This window comes from Nerophis lumbriciformis, linkage group LG13 (genome assembly GCF_033978685.3).
Source record: "Nerophis lumbriciformis linkage group LG13, RoL_Nlum_v2.1, whole genome shotgun sequence".
Classification (NCBI taxonomy): Eukaryota; Metazoa; Chordata; class Actinopteri; order Syngnathiformes; family Syngnathidae; genus Nerophis; species Nerophis lumbriciformis.
In genome coordinates this window covers 18,140,008-18,157,545 of record NC_084560.2, presented here as the reverse complement: position 1 = coordinate 18,157,545, position 17,538 = coordinate 18,140,008, and the positions used below count along the sequence as shown (strand labels likewise).

General features: G+C 39.2%; 2 protein-coding genes across 2 annotated transcripts in view; both read left to right on the top strand.

Annotated features, from left to right (window-relative positions):
• The window catches only part of pde11a (phosphodiesterase 11a), a 155,770-nt gene that overhangs the window by 7,543 nt on the left and 130,689 nt on the right, over nt 1-17,538 (top strand). The gene's annotated exons all lie outside the window — the stretch shown is intronic.
• LOC133613233 (cytochrome c-b) lies at nt 11,315-12,667 on the top strand. Its single transcript, XM_061970624.1, has 3 exons — nt 11,315-11,479; nt 12,046-12,225; nt 12,280-12,667. Exons 2-3 carry the CDS (start codon nt 12,054-12,056, stop codon nt 12,423-12,425), a joined length of 318 nt encoding a protein of 105 aa, XP_061826608.1. The 5' UTR covers nt 11,315-11,479; nt 12,046-12,053; the 3' UTR covers nt 12,426-12,667.

Below are 17,538 nucleotides of genomic sequence, written 5' to 3'. Positions count from 1 at the left end.
GTATATATATATATATATATATATATATATATATATATATATATATATATATATATATATATATATATATATACACATACACTATATTGCCAAAAGTATTTGGCCACCCATCCAAATGATGAGAATCAGGTGTCCTAATCACTTGGCCAGGTGTATAAAATCAAACACTTAGGCATGGAGACTGTTTCTACAAACATTTGTGAAAGAATGGGCCGCTCTCACTGATTTCCAGCGTGGAACTGTCATAGGATGCCACCTGTGCAACAAATTCAGTCGTGAAATTTCCTCGCTCCTAAATATTCCAAAGTCAACTTTATTATAAGAAAAGTGAAGAGTTTGGGAACAACAGCAACTCAGCCACCAAGTGGTAGGCCACGTAAACTGACAGAGAGGGGTCAGCGGATGCTGAAGCGCATAGTGCAAAGACTTTCTGCACAGTAAGTTGCTACAGAGGTCCAAACTTCATGTGACCTTCCAATTAGCCCACGTACAGTACGCAGAACGCTTCATAGAATGGGTTTCCATGGCAGAACAGCTGTATCTAAGCCATACATCACCAAGTCAAATGCGAAGCGTTGGATGCAGTGTTGTAAAGCACGTCGCCACTGGACTTTAGAGCAGTGGAGACGCCTTCTCTGGAGTGATGAATCACGCTTTTCCATCTGGCAGTCTGATGGACCAGTCTGGGTTTGGAGGTTGCCAGGAGAACGGTACATTTTGGACTGCATTGTGCCGAGTGTGAAATTTGGTGGAGGAGGAATTATGGTGTGGGGTTGTTTTTCAGGAGATGAGCTTGGCCCCTTAGTTCCAGTGAAAGGAACTTTGAATGCTCCAGGATACCAAAACATTTTGGACAATTCCATGAGATGGCACTTCAAGTTCATATTTGAGTAAAGGCAGGTGGCCAAATACTTTTGGCAATATAGTGTGTATATATATATATATCATTTAATTTTATTTTTTATTTTTTTCTTCTATTAATCTTCATATGTCTTACTTGTATTTTATTCTTTATCTAACACATGGTTCTTACAAGTTGTATTATTTTTATTTTCCAACGTTCCTCAGATGAGCCATCTGCCTCAGGGGTTATCGGTCGTGCTTGTGGGGGCGCTTTTGTGTCGGCGTCCTGGTGGCCATGGTCTGATGACCTCCTGGTGCAGATGGCTCCTGTGATAGTGTTTACTCACATGTCTCCTCTGTACTCAGCCATGCAATCATTTGTTCATATAGTTGCACATATGTTGTGTGTGTGTGTGTGTGTGTGTGTGTGTGTGTGTGTGTGTGTGTGTGTGTGTGTGTGTGTGTGTGTGTTGAGTTTGGTATCTGTATCTGTGCGTACGTATGTGATAATGGGGGATATGGGTCACCGGGGTATTGTTTTTAACTTTGTAAAGCACTTTGCATTGCATTTATTTTATGTATGAAAAGCGCTTTATAAATAAAGCTTGCTTTGTATTAATGCTAAAAGTTACCTTTTTTTTAAGCCAAAAAATATAACAGGAACACCACCGGCTAGCTAAATGTTACCGTCAGTAATTTAAAAGGTCCTGAGTAGTCTTGGGTTCAATCCCGGGCTCGGGATCTTTCTGTGTGGAGTTTGCATGTTCTCCCCGTGACTGCGTGGGTTCCCTCTGGGTACTCCGGCTTCCTCCCACCTCCAAAGACATGCACCTGGGGATAGGTTGATTGGCAACACTAATTTGGCCCTAGTGTGTGAATGTGAGTGTGAATGTTGCCTGTCTATCTGTGTTGGCCCTGCGATGAGGTGGCGACTTGTCCAGGGTGTACCCCGCCTTCCGCCCGATTGTAGCTGAGATAGGCTCCAGCGCCCCCCGCGACCCCAAAGGGAATAAGCGGTAGAAAATGGATGGATGGATGGATATATATTTTTAAATGTCTGTATTTTTCCCCAATTATATTAAATAAACAATGTTGAGTTGAGTTGAGTTGAGTTTGAGTTTATTTCGAACATGCAAGTATACAACATGATACATCACAATCTCCAGTTTCTCTTTTCAACATGTTCAAAAAGGAGTAGGAAGAAGCAGAGCTTATTTAATCCTACCCCTTTTCTTTTACATAACAGTTGCTAAAACTTTTGTTCGTCTGGAAAGCATTTGGCATCAAAGGTGAACTGCACTTTTTTTAAATTGTGCTTATCATTCACAATCCGTATGTAAGAAAAAAACACATATGTTTTTAATGCTCTTTAACTAGTGTGAGGAAAATTCCACTTACAATGAAGCCTATGGGAGTTGCGCTATTCTGCCTACAAAGCGCTTAAAAAACACCCAAATACATCCATCAACATTTTATGTAGACTCTGTAGGTATATACAGTCGTGGTCAAAAGTTGACATACACTTGTAAAGAACATAATGTCATGGCTGTCTTGAGTTTCCAATCATTTCTACAACTCTTATTTTTTTGTGATAGAGTGATTTGAGCACATACTTGTTGGTCACCAAAAACATTCATGAAGTTTGGTTCTTTTATGAATTTATTATGGGTCTACTGAAAATGTGAGCAAATCTGCTGGGTCAAAAGTATACATACAGCAATGTTAATATTTGGTTACATGTCCCTTGGCAAGTTTCACTGCAATAAGGCTCTTTTGGTAGCCATCCACAAGCTTCTGGCAAGCTTCTGGTTGAATTTTTGACCACTCCTCTTGACAAAATTGGTGCAGTTCAGCTAAATGTTTTGGTTTTCTGATATGGACTTGTTTCTTCAGCATTGTCCACATGTTCTCAATGGGGTTTAAGTCAGGAGTTTGGGAAGGCCATTCTAAAACCTTAATTCGAGCCTGATTTAGCCATTCCTTTACCACTTTTGACGTGTGTTTGGGGTCATTGTCCTGTTGGAACACCCAACTGCGCCCAAGACCCAACCTCTGGGCTGATGATTTTAGGTTGTCTTGAAGAATTTGGAGGTAATCCTCCTTTTTCATTGTCCCATTTACTCTCTGTAAAGCACCAGTTCCAATGGCAGCAAAACAGGTCCAGAGCATAATACTACCACCACCATGCTTGACGGTAGGAATTGTCTTCCTGGGATTAAAGGCTTCACCTTTTCCCCTCCAAACATATTGCTGGGTATTGTGGCCAAACAGCTCAATTTTTGTTTCATCTGACCACAGAACTTTCCTCCAGAAGGTCTTATCTTTGTCTTTGTGATGCCATTTACATTGTAAATATATCAAAGGATGTTGATATATTTACATTTAGATTAACAATGACATAATTCTCGTGAAGAAAATATATTTTGTTCTTTTTCGCCATTTCTGGGTCTAAATTGGCTGTCAATGTGTCCCAACTTCTCCGTCTATTATCACATCATTTTACAATCAAGGTGAGAGACAGGATTTATAATCTAACTTTCACAAGCTCCGAGGTGAGAAAGCAGCTCCCCAGCTCATGATGTCAGTACAGCAGTATAAGGAAGTTGATGATCTCTGATCAATGCGCTGCAAAATGTAGGTCCTTAACGTTAGCGTTTATAATCACAATATCGCTAATACTTGGTTAATATTCAGGTCACAAAAAGTAAATGGAGTATTGTTGGCGCTTTTTCAATGGTTATTTATTGGGTTTTATGGTTTAATTAGAAGCAATAACGTCATGGAGCTATGTTACAACATCTTTATTGCAAATGTTGATCTGAAATCTGGAGAAGGCGTTTGCAAAGGTGGGCTGTGCGCCCTCTGAATGCATTGTATCAAGAAGAATCAGAATCAGAATCAGCTTTATTGTCATTACGCAAGGTAACGAGATTGAGGCCATTCCATACAGTGCGATGTGTGCATGCTAGAAAAACAATGTGCAAATATATAAAAATATTAAAAATGTAGAAGTGCAATGAATATGGTGTGAAATGAATATATACATGAAAAAAAACAAAACAAAAACAGGGTGGTTGGTGGAATGGGTTATTGCACCGAAGAGAAGGCAGTTATGAGGGACAATGGGGCAGTCCGTTCAGGATGGTTATGGCCCTGGGGAAGAAGCTGTTCTTTAGCCTGTTTGTTTTGGTTTTAATGCACCTGTAGCGCTTCCCAGAGGGCAGCAGGTGGAACAGGTCAGAGCCAGGGTGGGTGCTGTCCTTGATGATGGCACTGGCTCTGTTGAAGCAGCGGGAGGTGTAGATGTCCGTCAGAGAGGGGAGAGGGCGGCCGATGATCTTCTGAGCCGTCTTGACCACTCTTTGCAGCCTCTCCCTGTCTGCTGCAGTGCAGCTGCCGTACCATACCGTAATACAGTAGGTCAGCAGGCTCTCGATGGACGAGCGGTAGAAGGTCAGCAGCAGGTCAGGCTTCAGGTTGTAGTTCCCGAGGACTCTAAGGAAGTGTAGCCGCTGCTGAGCCTTCTTGATGATTGATGTGGTGTTGACTGTCCAGGAGAAGTCATTAGAGATGTGGACTCCAAGGTACCTGAAGGTGTGGACCCTCTCTACACGCTCGTCGTTGATGTAGAGGGGGGCAGGGTCGGTGCTGCTCCTCCTGAAGTCGACGATGATCTCTCTGGTCTTGCTGGTGTTGAGAGCGAGGTTGTTCTCCGAAGACCAGGCCGTCAGCTTCAGGACCTCCTCTCTGTAGGCAGCCTCGTCACCCCTGGAGATGACCCCGACCACTGTGGTATCGTCGGCGAACTTGACGGTAAGGTTGTCACTGTGGGCCGGACTGCAGTCATGGGCGTAAAGGCAGTAGAGGAGGGGGCTCAGCACACAGCCCTGTGGGGAGCCGATGCTCAGCGTGCGGGAGGATGAGAGGTGCGGGCCAAGTCTCACATTCTGGGGTCGGTCCGTTAGGAAGTCCCTTATCCAGGCGTTTGTGAGAGGGGGGAGGCCAAGAGTGTCCAGTTTATTGCAGAGTCTGTCCGGGATTATTGTATTGAAGGCAGAGCTATAGTCCACAGAGAGCATCCGGACGTAGCTCTGCTGCTGCTCCAGGTGGTTCAGAGCAGAGTGGAGAGCAACAGCGATGGCGTCCTCTGTGGACCTGTTCGCCCGGTATGCGAACTGGTGGGGGTCGAAGTCTGGAGGGATATGGTCCTTGATGTGCTGGAGAACAAGTCGCTCGAAGCACTTCATGATTACCGGAGTGAGGGCCACTGGTCGGTAATCATTCAGGCTGGTGATGGGAGACTTCTTCGGCACCGGGATTATTGTAGATGACTTCAGGCAGGATGGGATGACTGCCTGAGCCAGGGAGAGGTTGAAGATCCTGGTGAGGGGGGGAGCGAGCTGGTGGGCGCACGTCCTGAGCACCTTTCCAGGTACTCCGTCTGGTCCGGTAGCCTTCCTGGGGTTCACAGCCAGGAGCACTCGTCTGACACTGTGCTCCTGTACAGTGAGTGGAGTGGCGCCGGAGCCCGGTGGGGGCGGGGGCAGGGCTGGAGTAGATGAGTGTCGCTGGGGGGTTTCGAAAGGAAATGTAATCAAAGTCAACCAATTACACAGCCTTTATGGTCCGCATCGCTGCTACGCAAGGTTAGAACTCTTTGGAGGTGTTCGTCACGCAAAAGGGTCTGGAAGATGGAAGACAGCTGGCCTTGACGCAGCAGCATAAACTAGCTGTAAATAGAATAGAGCATACATACTGGAAATACTTACTAAAGGAGAAATTGGCGGGAGAAGAGATTGAGTTGTGGCACAATGGATCCCAAGAAAATAATCCTGCAAAGGTGGACTACAGTAAGGTATGGCTTGTCACTTAGAGAATCTAGGGGGGAAATAGAAATTAACCCGTAACTAAATAATGTGCAAAATACACAAAGAAAGAACAAGATGGGAACGGAATGTGACAATACGTTAAAGCGTTACCTTCAATTTAGTGGTTTGGTGGCTCCAAGTGGCTCTTTTCATGCAGAAGGTTGCCAACCCCTGGATTAGATGCATGTTTTGGATTAATATACACAGGAAATAAATAGTTCAGTAATTATTTTTTGTACAAAATAACTAACTGAAAAAATAAGTAACATTACTTTAGTTTCTCAAAATTGCATGATGATTTAATTTAATATTTACCTTTTCCAGTGGCAGGCCGTGCGTTTCCTACCTAGTGATCTCCGACTTCAATGATTTCCTCTCAAAATACCATAATTGATGTCACCACGTTATCATTGCTGGAGAAATACTATTCAGGAACACATTCACGCCCTACTGGTATTGAATCACATCAACAGTATACAAAAAGGGTTATTTTTTGGCGCAATTAAAAATCCATTAAAATGCATCAGCAATTAAAACATATACCGTAAATTTCTCTGTTTGGCTTATGCAACTTCCGGTCAATAAAGTTTGATTCAAAGTACACACTTCTCAAAGATATATTAACTGCCCTGACCACATGATGGCGACAAATACACATGTAACAATGTTAATTAAATGAAAAGCATAACACTTTAACAACAACAGTTTACAACTTTTAGTTGTAACAGAACATCTACTGTCAACAACGCGTGATCTGATTGGCTATCGCAACTGTCTATCAACTGTATGTCCCCGTTCACTTACAGCACACGACGCCTGCATTGTTGATTCTGAAGGCGTCTGGCAGATTTGGTACAGCATGGCAACATAAGCTGGCTGAATTCTGATTGAATACAAACTAAAACAACAGCACTGGAATTAGCATAATATGATATGAAGAGAATATGAATAATTTTAGATATTTAGGGAAAGTAAATTAAAAAGTTATTTTATCTTTAATTATGATCATGATTTTTCCACTGACCTTTTCTGTCCTGGTTGGGGATCGAACCATGTCCTCTGGAACAAAAGGCTACATGGCCTTGGCCATTGCGCTACCGGGGATCAACAAGAAAAATGGTGTAATACTAGTCTTTATTATTTTAGTTTAGACCGCTAGGGCGTTTATTCCACATAGTTTTATGTCAATAACATAACACATTTGTGTGGCGCACAAGGCTCCTATTGTTTTTATGATATCTAGTACTAGTAGTACTCGTAGGAGTAGTACTACTAGTAGTAGTAGAGTAAACGTTACGCTCCCAGCTCGAAAGCCAACTACCTGTACACATAAAAAGAAACGTAATTCTTAATAATATTTTACTCCGGCACTTTGAAAGACCAATCACTATGTTATTTTACTAATGGATATAAGTAGTAATGTACACTTAGATAGTGTGCCAGCTAGCTACTGTAAAAGCTTTTTTTTGTAATGCAGGTACTTTCAACAACCACAAATGTGTACTGTCAGACTACTGGTATGTATAGTAAACCTGGATGGACGGTTGACTCGTTAAAAATTGTTTAAACTGTTATTTGCAGGCACTACCAATAACGTCTGTACTCTCAATCTGGAGTTATTTTTCATAAACCCAATTTACACAGATCATATGCTAACCTTTGTAAATAAATACATTAATTAATAAATATTGAAAAATACTCAATATGTGTGATGATACATATGAATATCTATCTTTTATTCCGCTTGTCTGTACGAGGGTCACAGGAAAGGTGGAGCCTATTAGTATTTGGCAGTCATTCACACTCACATTCACACCTATAGACAATTGGTAGCCTAACAAGCATGTTTTTAGGAGGAATCTTGAGTACCCGAAGAACACGTGGGGGTTTATGAGATTTTTCAACGGGGATTCCTTAGATTTTTAAGGAATTTTCGTAAAGTACTGTAAATTTTAAAGAGTTGTAAAAGTTGATTAATTGAGAGCTACACATACCCTTACATTGATTAATGAGCAAGCTGGCTTCAGCATAATCACTGTCGCATGAATGATACAGTGCAGTTTTATTAGGAAGATTTTATGACTGGTTTACATAGAGGCAAAATGATTCTGCATGCAAATCACCTGTGCAGACATACATTTGCCACATGTTTTGAGATGGTGGTGTAGTTTGATTAAGAAAGGAAGAATGGTACGTGCGTCATTGCAGGTTAACTAAATCAAAAAGCAGCCACAGCAAACAACAAAACCTATACTGTGTTGATGTGAGGCGTTAATGTAGCAACCGCTGCAGGATTGATGAAAGGAAATCTTAAGAGACATACTTAGCATGTGAGTTGAATAATAAAACTTAAAAAGAGAGGCCAATGACCAACTCAGTCACTCTTTCATATAACGGTCAAAGTAACCTTGAGTGACTGTAAAGGTTTATAGTGCTCATTATTATCTCGTCCACTGGAGACCTTTCTTAGAATGTAGGAGCCTATCATTATGATTTGTGATTTGACATGAGAGGTGGTTTACTGATTGAGGGTTAACCATAAAAGTCTGTCTGGTTAAGAAAATGACTGTGTGTAATTACTAGCGAGTACACTGACTTCCAGAAGTTAGCTGCAGGTGTTTACAGCATACACTCAATTTACAAGCTCAGTTGGTTCCATGACCTAGCTTGTAACTCGAAACACTCGTATCTCAAAACAGTGCCATGGAGTGAAATTAATTGAATTCAATGAACGCTTCCAACTTCCGACCTCTCCTTGGTTACTGTTGTCATGCCACACACGCTTTCGTCAATGATTGCGTAATATCCGCAATCGCTCGCTCGAATTTCAGACAAAGTGAGCATATCTTTCCTTCCCGATGCTGGAAATCTGTCGCAGCGATCACTTAAGAGAAGGCTACTTTACTGAACTACATTCATGAAGTTCGTGTTGCGGAAGGCAAATATTGTGATGTGCGTGCTGATACCAAGTAATGGCGGTCATTGCAAAAAAAATCCGCCACAACATACAGTGGACTACACATTCAAATATCCCAGGAAAAATAGAACCTTTCTTATATTATCATTGTTACTACCAGTAATCACCCGGATAGATCACCCCAATAAAGGAGAGGATTTACTTAAGTAGTGTTATGTTCCACTACAAGCTACCCCTTTACCATTCATAAAAAAACAATACCTTTCTTTAGTAGGCCTGTAGCTACAAACATAGGCCTATGTGTCGCCAATGAAGCATGGATCTACTTTTGTACTACATTAAGCTACTTCCTTTTGTTTACAATTAATAAAAAAACTTCTTTTTTTTTTCAGTAGGCCACAGTACGTGTCTTGAGGATCAATACAACTACTAGAGGAAAGTAAATTATTAAAGTAATCCTTAGTATTTATGGACGTAATGCTGAAACTTTCGAATCGCCTAAACGTTAATTTTTGATTCAGCTGAACTAACCTTCGAACAAACAACCTTAAGCTTGTTGATGTTTTTCACGTTCAGCTGAAAATGCTGTCTTCCCACAAGCCAACTTTGATTCAAAAATACATTTCTTGTTGTTTAGAAAATGGAGAGTTTTGCTCCGTCCAATCTCTGGTATGTGAAATCAGCTTGGAATACTCCCAAATAGGGAACCAACACTACACAAAAGTTTGTAGAACAACAATAATTTCTCCTCAAAAGACCCTTAAAGCCCAATGTCAAGCAATCCAGTAATCCACAGGCCAATAATAATCCACTCAAAAAAAATGAAAAATTGAAGTAATATATTAATCCATAGCATTTGCTTACAGGTCTCGAGATGCCAAGTTTACGTGGCATCAAAACACACCTTGCTAAACTTCACACCCACCTAAGGTTAAAGTTAAAGTACCACTGAAATTACCCTCTGCATTGTTCCACCCCCTGGGAGGTGAGGGGAGCAGTGAGCAGCAGCGGTGGCCGCGCTCTGGAATCATTTTGGTGATTTAACCCCCAATTCCAACCCTTACAGTACAGTACCATGTAAAAGTTATGTGCTCTGCCTAAATAAATATTATTCCCGGCTGTGTGTAATTGTAATGAATAGAAACACAGTGATGGTTCTGTGTGGTCTTACAATATGATAACATTACTACATTTCACTTTGCACTGCAAACATGTTTGACTTGTTTAAGACTTAAAAAGTAGATGTTGATAAGACTTCCCTGCTGTTAGATGTTACATATTGTTAACATCTTGTACCAATAAAAACATTTATAAATTAGTGCATTTTTAACATCTTCATTAACACCAACTATATATAGTGTAGAAATATGGGGAAATAAGTACAAAAGTACACTTCATTCATTAACGGTGTTACAAAAAAGATCAGTTAGAATAATACATAATGTTGGATATAGACAACATACAAATCCTTTATTTATTGAATCAAATATACTGAAATTCCACGACATAGTGAATTTGCAAACAGCTAAAATTATACACAAAGCAAACTATAACCTGCTACCCAAGAATATACAACAATTCTTCTCAAAAAAAGAGGAGAAATTGAATCTTAGAGAAAAATGTAATTTAAAGCATTTGTACGCACGTACAACACTTAAGACCTTCAGTATATCAGTATGTGGAACTAAATTATGGAATGGATTAAGCAAAGCAATCAAACAATGTACTAATATGATCCACTTCAAGAAACTCTTCAAACTTAAAGTGTTTACAAAGTACAAAGAAGAAGAACCATGATAAACATTCTGAATTTATTTAATTCATCCATTCTTTCACTCTCAAAATAATCTTACTTATCTCAGCATATGAAATATAACTTACTTCACCAATTATTATTTATTTATTTATTTTTATTGTGATTACTTATAGAGTATATTGTGAATAAATTGAGAACAGGAAGTGAACTAAAGTTTTGGCAACTGTTATGTAAAAGAAAAGGGGTAGGATTAAATAAGCTCTGCTTTTTCCTACTCCTTTTCGAACATGTTGAAAAGAGAAACTGGAAATTGAGATGTATCATGTTGTATGCTTGCACGTTCGAAATAAACTCAAACTCAACTCAACTCAATAGTACAGTTAAGAGTACCGATAAATACCGGTATCGATATGGGTATCGTATCGATAAAATCCTAAAGACATACATTCCTACCTACCGGTGACATAGCAGCTTCCAAGGTTCAGGGAGGTTTTTCTGTAAATTTGCTAAATAGAGTACAACATTTACTGTATTGAAACTTTTAGAGTACAACATTTACTGTATTGAAACTTTTACCCATTTTTCAAATTGTATTAGATTTTTAATTTGGGGGGGTTGATGAGCTCTAACCTATAATAATTTAAATGATTACAAACACATTCTTGAAATATTTCATTTTGTAGTGAAACTGTGATACAGTGTGACTTTTTGAACTGTACTACTGAAATCAATTAACTTTGGGTTGTTGTTTTTTTTTTAGACATACCTGTACTTACCTTTTGGCTTTTTCACAACAGGGTGTTTGTAAGTGGGAATTTCTTAATAACCGAAAATTTAACCATGCAACACTTTTAGTGTTTGGATGGTTTCTGGACCTTCCTCGAGTTTTGTAACGTGTTTTTTCTGGCTTACTGCCCGATTTGGTAACCTCTGTAAGGACCGAAATGACGTGGTTGGTCATGTGACTGATGACGTTTCCACTGGCGTAACCGCACAAGGAAGAGAGCACGTGTTTGTTAGTTGCCGGTGTCCTTCGGAGACAAAACCTAAAGGAAGAAAACCTTCTACAGTTGGATAACTCGACGCCCTTTAAAGGTAGGTTAGAGATCAGATGGCTAATATATACACTATTTTTCAGTCTTCTTCTTATTGCAGTAAACCATTTTTATTAGCCGAACGACAGCGGTCACCTTAGACAGCGTTGACTCATATACCGGTCCACCGTTAAATTATTTTTATTTCATTACTGCTCGGATGGGTAAGTTGTAGACTTAACATTTAGCGAAAGTTTGTACTATTATGTATTATCTTATTGACAATATTACACAGCTGAGCTACTGCCTATTATTTCATGTCGATTTACAGTTTAGTTTGTAGTCAGTCATTCGCAGGTATTCTTTATTACATTTGAAAACTATTGTAGGCTTTTGTCTGTTTTGTCTTATGTAGTGTGTTTTATAAAAGCTCTATAGTGTGTTTTTTAAAGTTTCTTACAAAGAAAGTTATTTAACCGGTCAATTGCGTAACTTGTAAACGAGCTCCCCCTAGTGGTAGAATGTGCACATTGACGCACAATAGACACACTGGGTTATTTCACGATTAAGTACATGAATTATTTGTAAAGCTTAACATGGTAACATTTTAAGTATGTTTATTTACAGAAGAAAAAATGCCTGGAGACGTCAACAAAGGGAAAAAGTCATTTGTCCAGAAGTGTTCTCAATGTCACACTGTGGAGAATGGAGGCAAACACAAGGTCGGCCCAAACCTGTGGGGTTTGTTTGGTCGCAAAACAGGCCAGGCAGAAGGCTACTCTTATACGGATGCAAACAAGAGCAAAGGTAAGAACTCCATGTCTAAATGTTAAATTTGGTACCAACATTATTTTCTTTCAGGCATTATCTGGGATGAGGAAACCCTGAATGTTTATTTGGAGAATCCCAAAAAGTACATTCCTGGAACAAAGATGATCTTCGCTGGCATCAAGAAGAAGAATGAACGTGCTGACCTTATAGAATATCTTAAATCCGCAACCTCATAAAAATAGCTACCGTTGAGATTAATTTTCATGTTAAAAACCAGGGAAAGTTGCATGTTTTCCGAGAGCCTTGGAAACTTACCATATTTACTAGCTTTATGTGTGTGTGTGACATGATACACATCATATTGTGGAGCGAATGATAATCCCTGGTTTTAACAGGTTTATTTTTTAGAATAAATTATTGAACAATGTACTTCATTCAGACTGTAAAATGCATGGAAGCTTTAAATACATTTATATTTTATCCATAAATCTGTTATTTGTCTGTCTTCATTTTGAGCATGCCAGTTTGGTTTCTGTTGAACTGTAAGTGAAACAAAACTAACAATAAATCAAATCAAATCAAATCAACTTTATTTATAAAGCACATTTAAAATTTACCACAGGGGTAGCCAAAGTGCTGTACAATGAGCAGGTTAAAAGATAAAACGAGTATCGAGCAAACACAACACAACACAAACAGAACATGATAAAAAATAAATAATTAAAATAGAATTAATAAAAACATAAAAACAGGATCACAGCAGGTGTATTATGGGGCGCCATTGCAGGATGGATATCACTCAGTGTTAAAAGCCATGGAATAAAAATATGTTTTTAAGAGAGATTTAAAAACAGGAAGAGAGGAGGCTTGTCTAACACTCGGGTAGGTCGTTCCAGAGCTTGGGAGCAGCAACGGCGAAAGCTAGTGTGTGTTAAGACTTCAATCTTTCAGTTGAAAAATAGACAAGTGATTTGCTTAATTCCTGTTGCAGAGGTTTAACAGTCATATGTAGTGTAACTTCCTCCATTGGACGTCCCTCAGAATGCAGGTATGTTTTTAAAGTTAAGTGAATTAAAAAAAAAAGAATACCACATTAATTAAATATCTTTGATGTACTTATATCGCTAAAGTGCAACTTGAATGTTCAAGGTGAGCTTTAAAGGCACTACCACTTTTACAGTCGGAGACCCTCTCTAAACTTTTGAACGCATGTGTTTAACTGTTGAAATCAAATCAAATCAAATCAACTTTATTTATAGAGCACATTTAAAATTTACCACAGGGGTAGCCAAAGTGCTGTACAATGAACAGGTTAAAAGATAAAACGAGTACCGAGCAAACACAACACAATACAAACAGAACACGATAAAAAATAAATAAATAAAATAGAATTAATAAAAACATAAAAACATAAAAACAGGATCACAGCAGGTGTATTATGGGGCGCCATTGCAGGATGGATATCACTCAGTGTTAAAAGCCATGGAATAAAAGTATGTTTTTAAGAGAGATTTAAAAACAGGAAGAGAGGAGGCTTGTCTAACACTCAGGGGTAGGTCGTTCCAGAGCTTGGGAGCAGCAACGGCAAAAGCTCTGTCACCTCTAAGCTTCAGCCTTGTGTCAGGGACCGTCAACAGCAGCTGATCGGCTGATCTTAAGGATCGGGTGGGGCAGTAAGGCTGAAGGAGGTCGGAGAGATAGGTTGGCGCGAGGTTGTTTAGACATTTAAAAACAAATAAAAGGAGTTTAAAATGTATTCGGTAACGCACAGGGAGCCAGTGAAGGGACGCTAAAATAGGGGTGATGTGCTCACGTCTGCGGGTCTGTGTTAGCAGACGAGCAGCAGAGTTCTGCACGAGCTGCAGGCGGGCGAGGGAGGCCTGGCTAATGCCAACATACAGGGCATTGCAGTAGTCAAGACGAGTCGAGATAAAAGCGTGGATTAATTTCTCAAGATCATGTCTTGATAGAAGCGGTTTCACTTTCGCTATTTGGCGTAATTGATAAAAGCTTTTTTGAACGACGCTGCTGATTTGTTTTTCGAATTTAAAATCTGAGTCAAACTTTACCCCCAGGTTTGTGACAGAGTCGCTGAGATACGGGGTCAGAGTGCCGAGGTCAACGTTGGGGGAGGGAGAGCGACTTGGACCGAACAACATAACTTCTGTTTTATCTTCATTTAGGCTCAGGAAGTTAGCTGAAAGCCAGACTTTGATGTCGTGCAGGCAGTCAATAAGACGTTGAACCGTGTTATTTTGTGCCATGGGAAAATAAATCTGGCAATCATCGGCATAAAAATGAAATGCAATACTGTACTTCCTAAAAATAGAACCAAGGGGGAGAAGGTAAAGTGCAAATAAAATTGGGGCAAGGATTGAGCCCTGGGGGACCCCATGTGGTAAAGGAGCTGTGGACGACATAAAACTGTCTACTTTTACACAAAAACTCCTGTCGGTTAGGTACGACCGGAACCAGTTGAGGGCGGCGCCCTTAATGCCCACACAGTTCTCAAGACGAGTGATTAAGGTGGCGTGGTCGACGGTGTCGAACGCAGCAGACAGATCTAAAAGCACCAGGACAACATATTTACCAGAATCAGTGGACAGGAGGACATCGTTAAAAACTTTTAGAAGCGCTGACTCTGTGCTGTGGAGGGCTTTAAAACCGGACTGGAACAGCTCAGTGATACCATTATCCTCTAAGAAGGGCAACAACTGACTGTAGACAACCTTCTCTAATATTTTGGAAATGTATGGAAGATTAGAGATAGGTCTGAAGTTAGAGAGGAGAGAGGGGTCGAGGCTGGGTTTTTTAAGTAGAGGTCGTACCACTGCATGTTTAAACTCTACTGGAACTATTCCAGAAGAGAGGCTACTATTGATAATGTTAAGGACACTTGGTCCAATAGTAGCAAGTACCTCCTTAAACAGGCGAGGTGGGAGGGCATCTGCAGGAGAACCAGAGGGCTTCATATGACTAACTGTGTCACTTAAAAAAGAAAAGGACACCGGCTCAAACTGATGGAAAACAGAAGAGAAATGCAGGGGAACAGAAGGGTCATATGAAGGCTGAGATAGACTGGCTCTAGTTGACACAATTTTGTCAGTGAAAAAATGGAGACAATTTTCACAGAATTCAAAAGAAGCATCAAAACCAGCAGATTTGGGAGCATCAATGACAGTGTTAATAGTTTTAAACAGAACTCTGGGGTTGTTACAGTTAGAAGATATAATCTGAGATAGATATATATTCATTTCTGCTTTTACAGTCATCTGAAAGGAAAACAGGCTTTCTTTAAAAATGGCAAAGGACACATGCAGCCTGTCTTTTTTCCATTTTCTCTCTGCTCTGAATGCTTCAGTTCTTTAACAATGCCAAAATTCAAAGTAGGTGTGCGATCCATGAGTAGACCAATTGGTTCTGTTAGAATTGATATTTAAAACGTTCACAACAGTGTCTACATTTTGCCATGCAATGAATGCCACACCTAAGGCTTTAAAAACAGGATGTTTGCAGAGGCAACTGGTCACAGTGTGTCATCAGCTGATTGCATCAGAGAAAGGGGATGAGTCACAAAGGCATACTCATGCATTTCTCTGGAAATATAGGAAACACTCTGCCTGATTTTTGTCGTTAAGCTCCATCTTAGACAACAGCAACTTGTGCTGAAAGGATTGACACATTCAACAGTTGAACATCCATCCATCCATTTTCTACCACATGTGCATTCAAAAGCCTGAAGATCTTCTTTAAAAGTTAACATGCATTTTAGCTTAATTTTTTAAATGTCATCCCAAAGCCGAACATCCATACATTTTTGTGAGATATTGTATTTTAAACAAAAACAGTAGAATAGCAGTCAATATCCCAACTCAAGAGTATGTACAGTAAATGAGACAACCCCACCCAGATGAGGCCATTTAGATGTAGTGTAGTGCCCTCTTGTGTTAAAAAAAAAAGCAACTGCACAAAATCAGGAGCTTGAAAATTGGCAGCATTTTCACACCAATATTATACTAAAACTCCCAATTATTAAAAAAAACAACCTAAAGATTTAGGCAGAACTTGGGTTGAGGCTGGTTGTACTGTAATTGCATTGTCATGGACTAATACACTAAAAAACTCCTTTGCAACTCATCCCTGGGGGTGAGGGGAGTACTAGGATGACAGGGCACGCAAAGCAATAACACTGAAATAAACTGCAACAAAAACAGTGCAATACATTTTAGAGGTGCTATATACACATCACATCTTTCATATAATCAACACTATTACCGTTTTTCTACATTTTTTAAAATTGTATTTTCATAACATGGTCACTACTGCCTAGTTTCTCTTGTTATATTCTTATTTTTACTGTTATATTTGTATTCTTATTGTTAGATTTTCTACTTTATTTCCATGTATACCTCCATTATTTACTTTTTTAAATTATATCTCCATTCTGTACACTGCTGCTGGAATTTAAATTTTCCTGAAGGAATCAATAAAGTACTATCTATCTATGCAAGAGTCTTCTAGAGCAAATGGCAACTTCCTAAGAGGAGTTTTATTGTATAAACTTTTTATTTTTATTTTTATTCATTTCTTCATTTATTTCAGGCAATGACATTAAAAAAAAAAAAGTACAGGTTGACAACACGTAATAATATAAATTACTATAATGCAAAAGGTAATGTACAGTATGTAAGCATGATGGTCCAGTTTTGCCTGGAAGGGAGTGGGAAGAAGATAATTTATTTAATCCCACCCCCAGTTCTCAATTCAGTGATTAATACATTGAGTTTCACTGTTTCTTTGTTTAAGGATTGTACAAATGTTGTATCATAGTGGCATTACCACAGGTAATAATTGTTACACTATAAAAATAATTTGTATCAATGTAGGAAGAATTGATATACCAACAATGGTAATAGACAACATAGCAATAATGGTAAGGAAACATTGAGCACATGTTAACACTTTGAGACAGAGTACATCAGCAGGTCAAATTAAAGACCCTAATCTCTATATTTGAACCAGACTAGGGCTGCAACTAACGATTAATTTGCTAATCGATTAATATGTCGACTATTACTTCGATGAATCGATTAATAATCGGATAAAAGAGACAAACTACATTTCTATCCTTTCCAGTACTTTATTGGGGGGGGGGGGGGAACAGCATACTGGGACCATACTTATTTTGATTATTGTTTCTCAGCTGTTTGTAAATGTTGCAGTTTATAAATGTATTATTTATTTATTAAAAAAAATTAAAATAAAATATTAAAATGACAAATTACATTTAAAAAAAAAAAGTAGCCTCTGCGCATGCACATAGCATAGATCCAACGAATCGATGACTAA

Bases quoted from the DNA above. Each gene is read 5' to 3' on its own strand.
- LOC133613233 (XM_061970624.1), top strand. From the start codon at position 12,054: ATGCCTGGAGACGTCAACAAAGGGAAAAAGTCATTTGTCCAGAAGTGT. The intron at 12,226-12,279 runs GTAAGAACTCCA...ATTTTCTTTCAG, and splicing joins GGATGCAAACAAGAGCAAAG to GCATTATCTGGGATGAGGAA.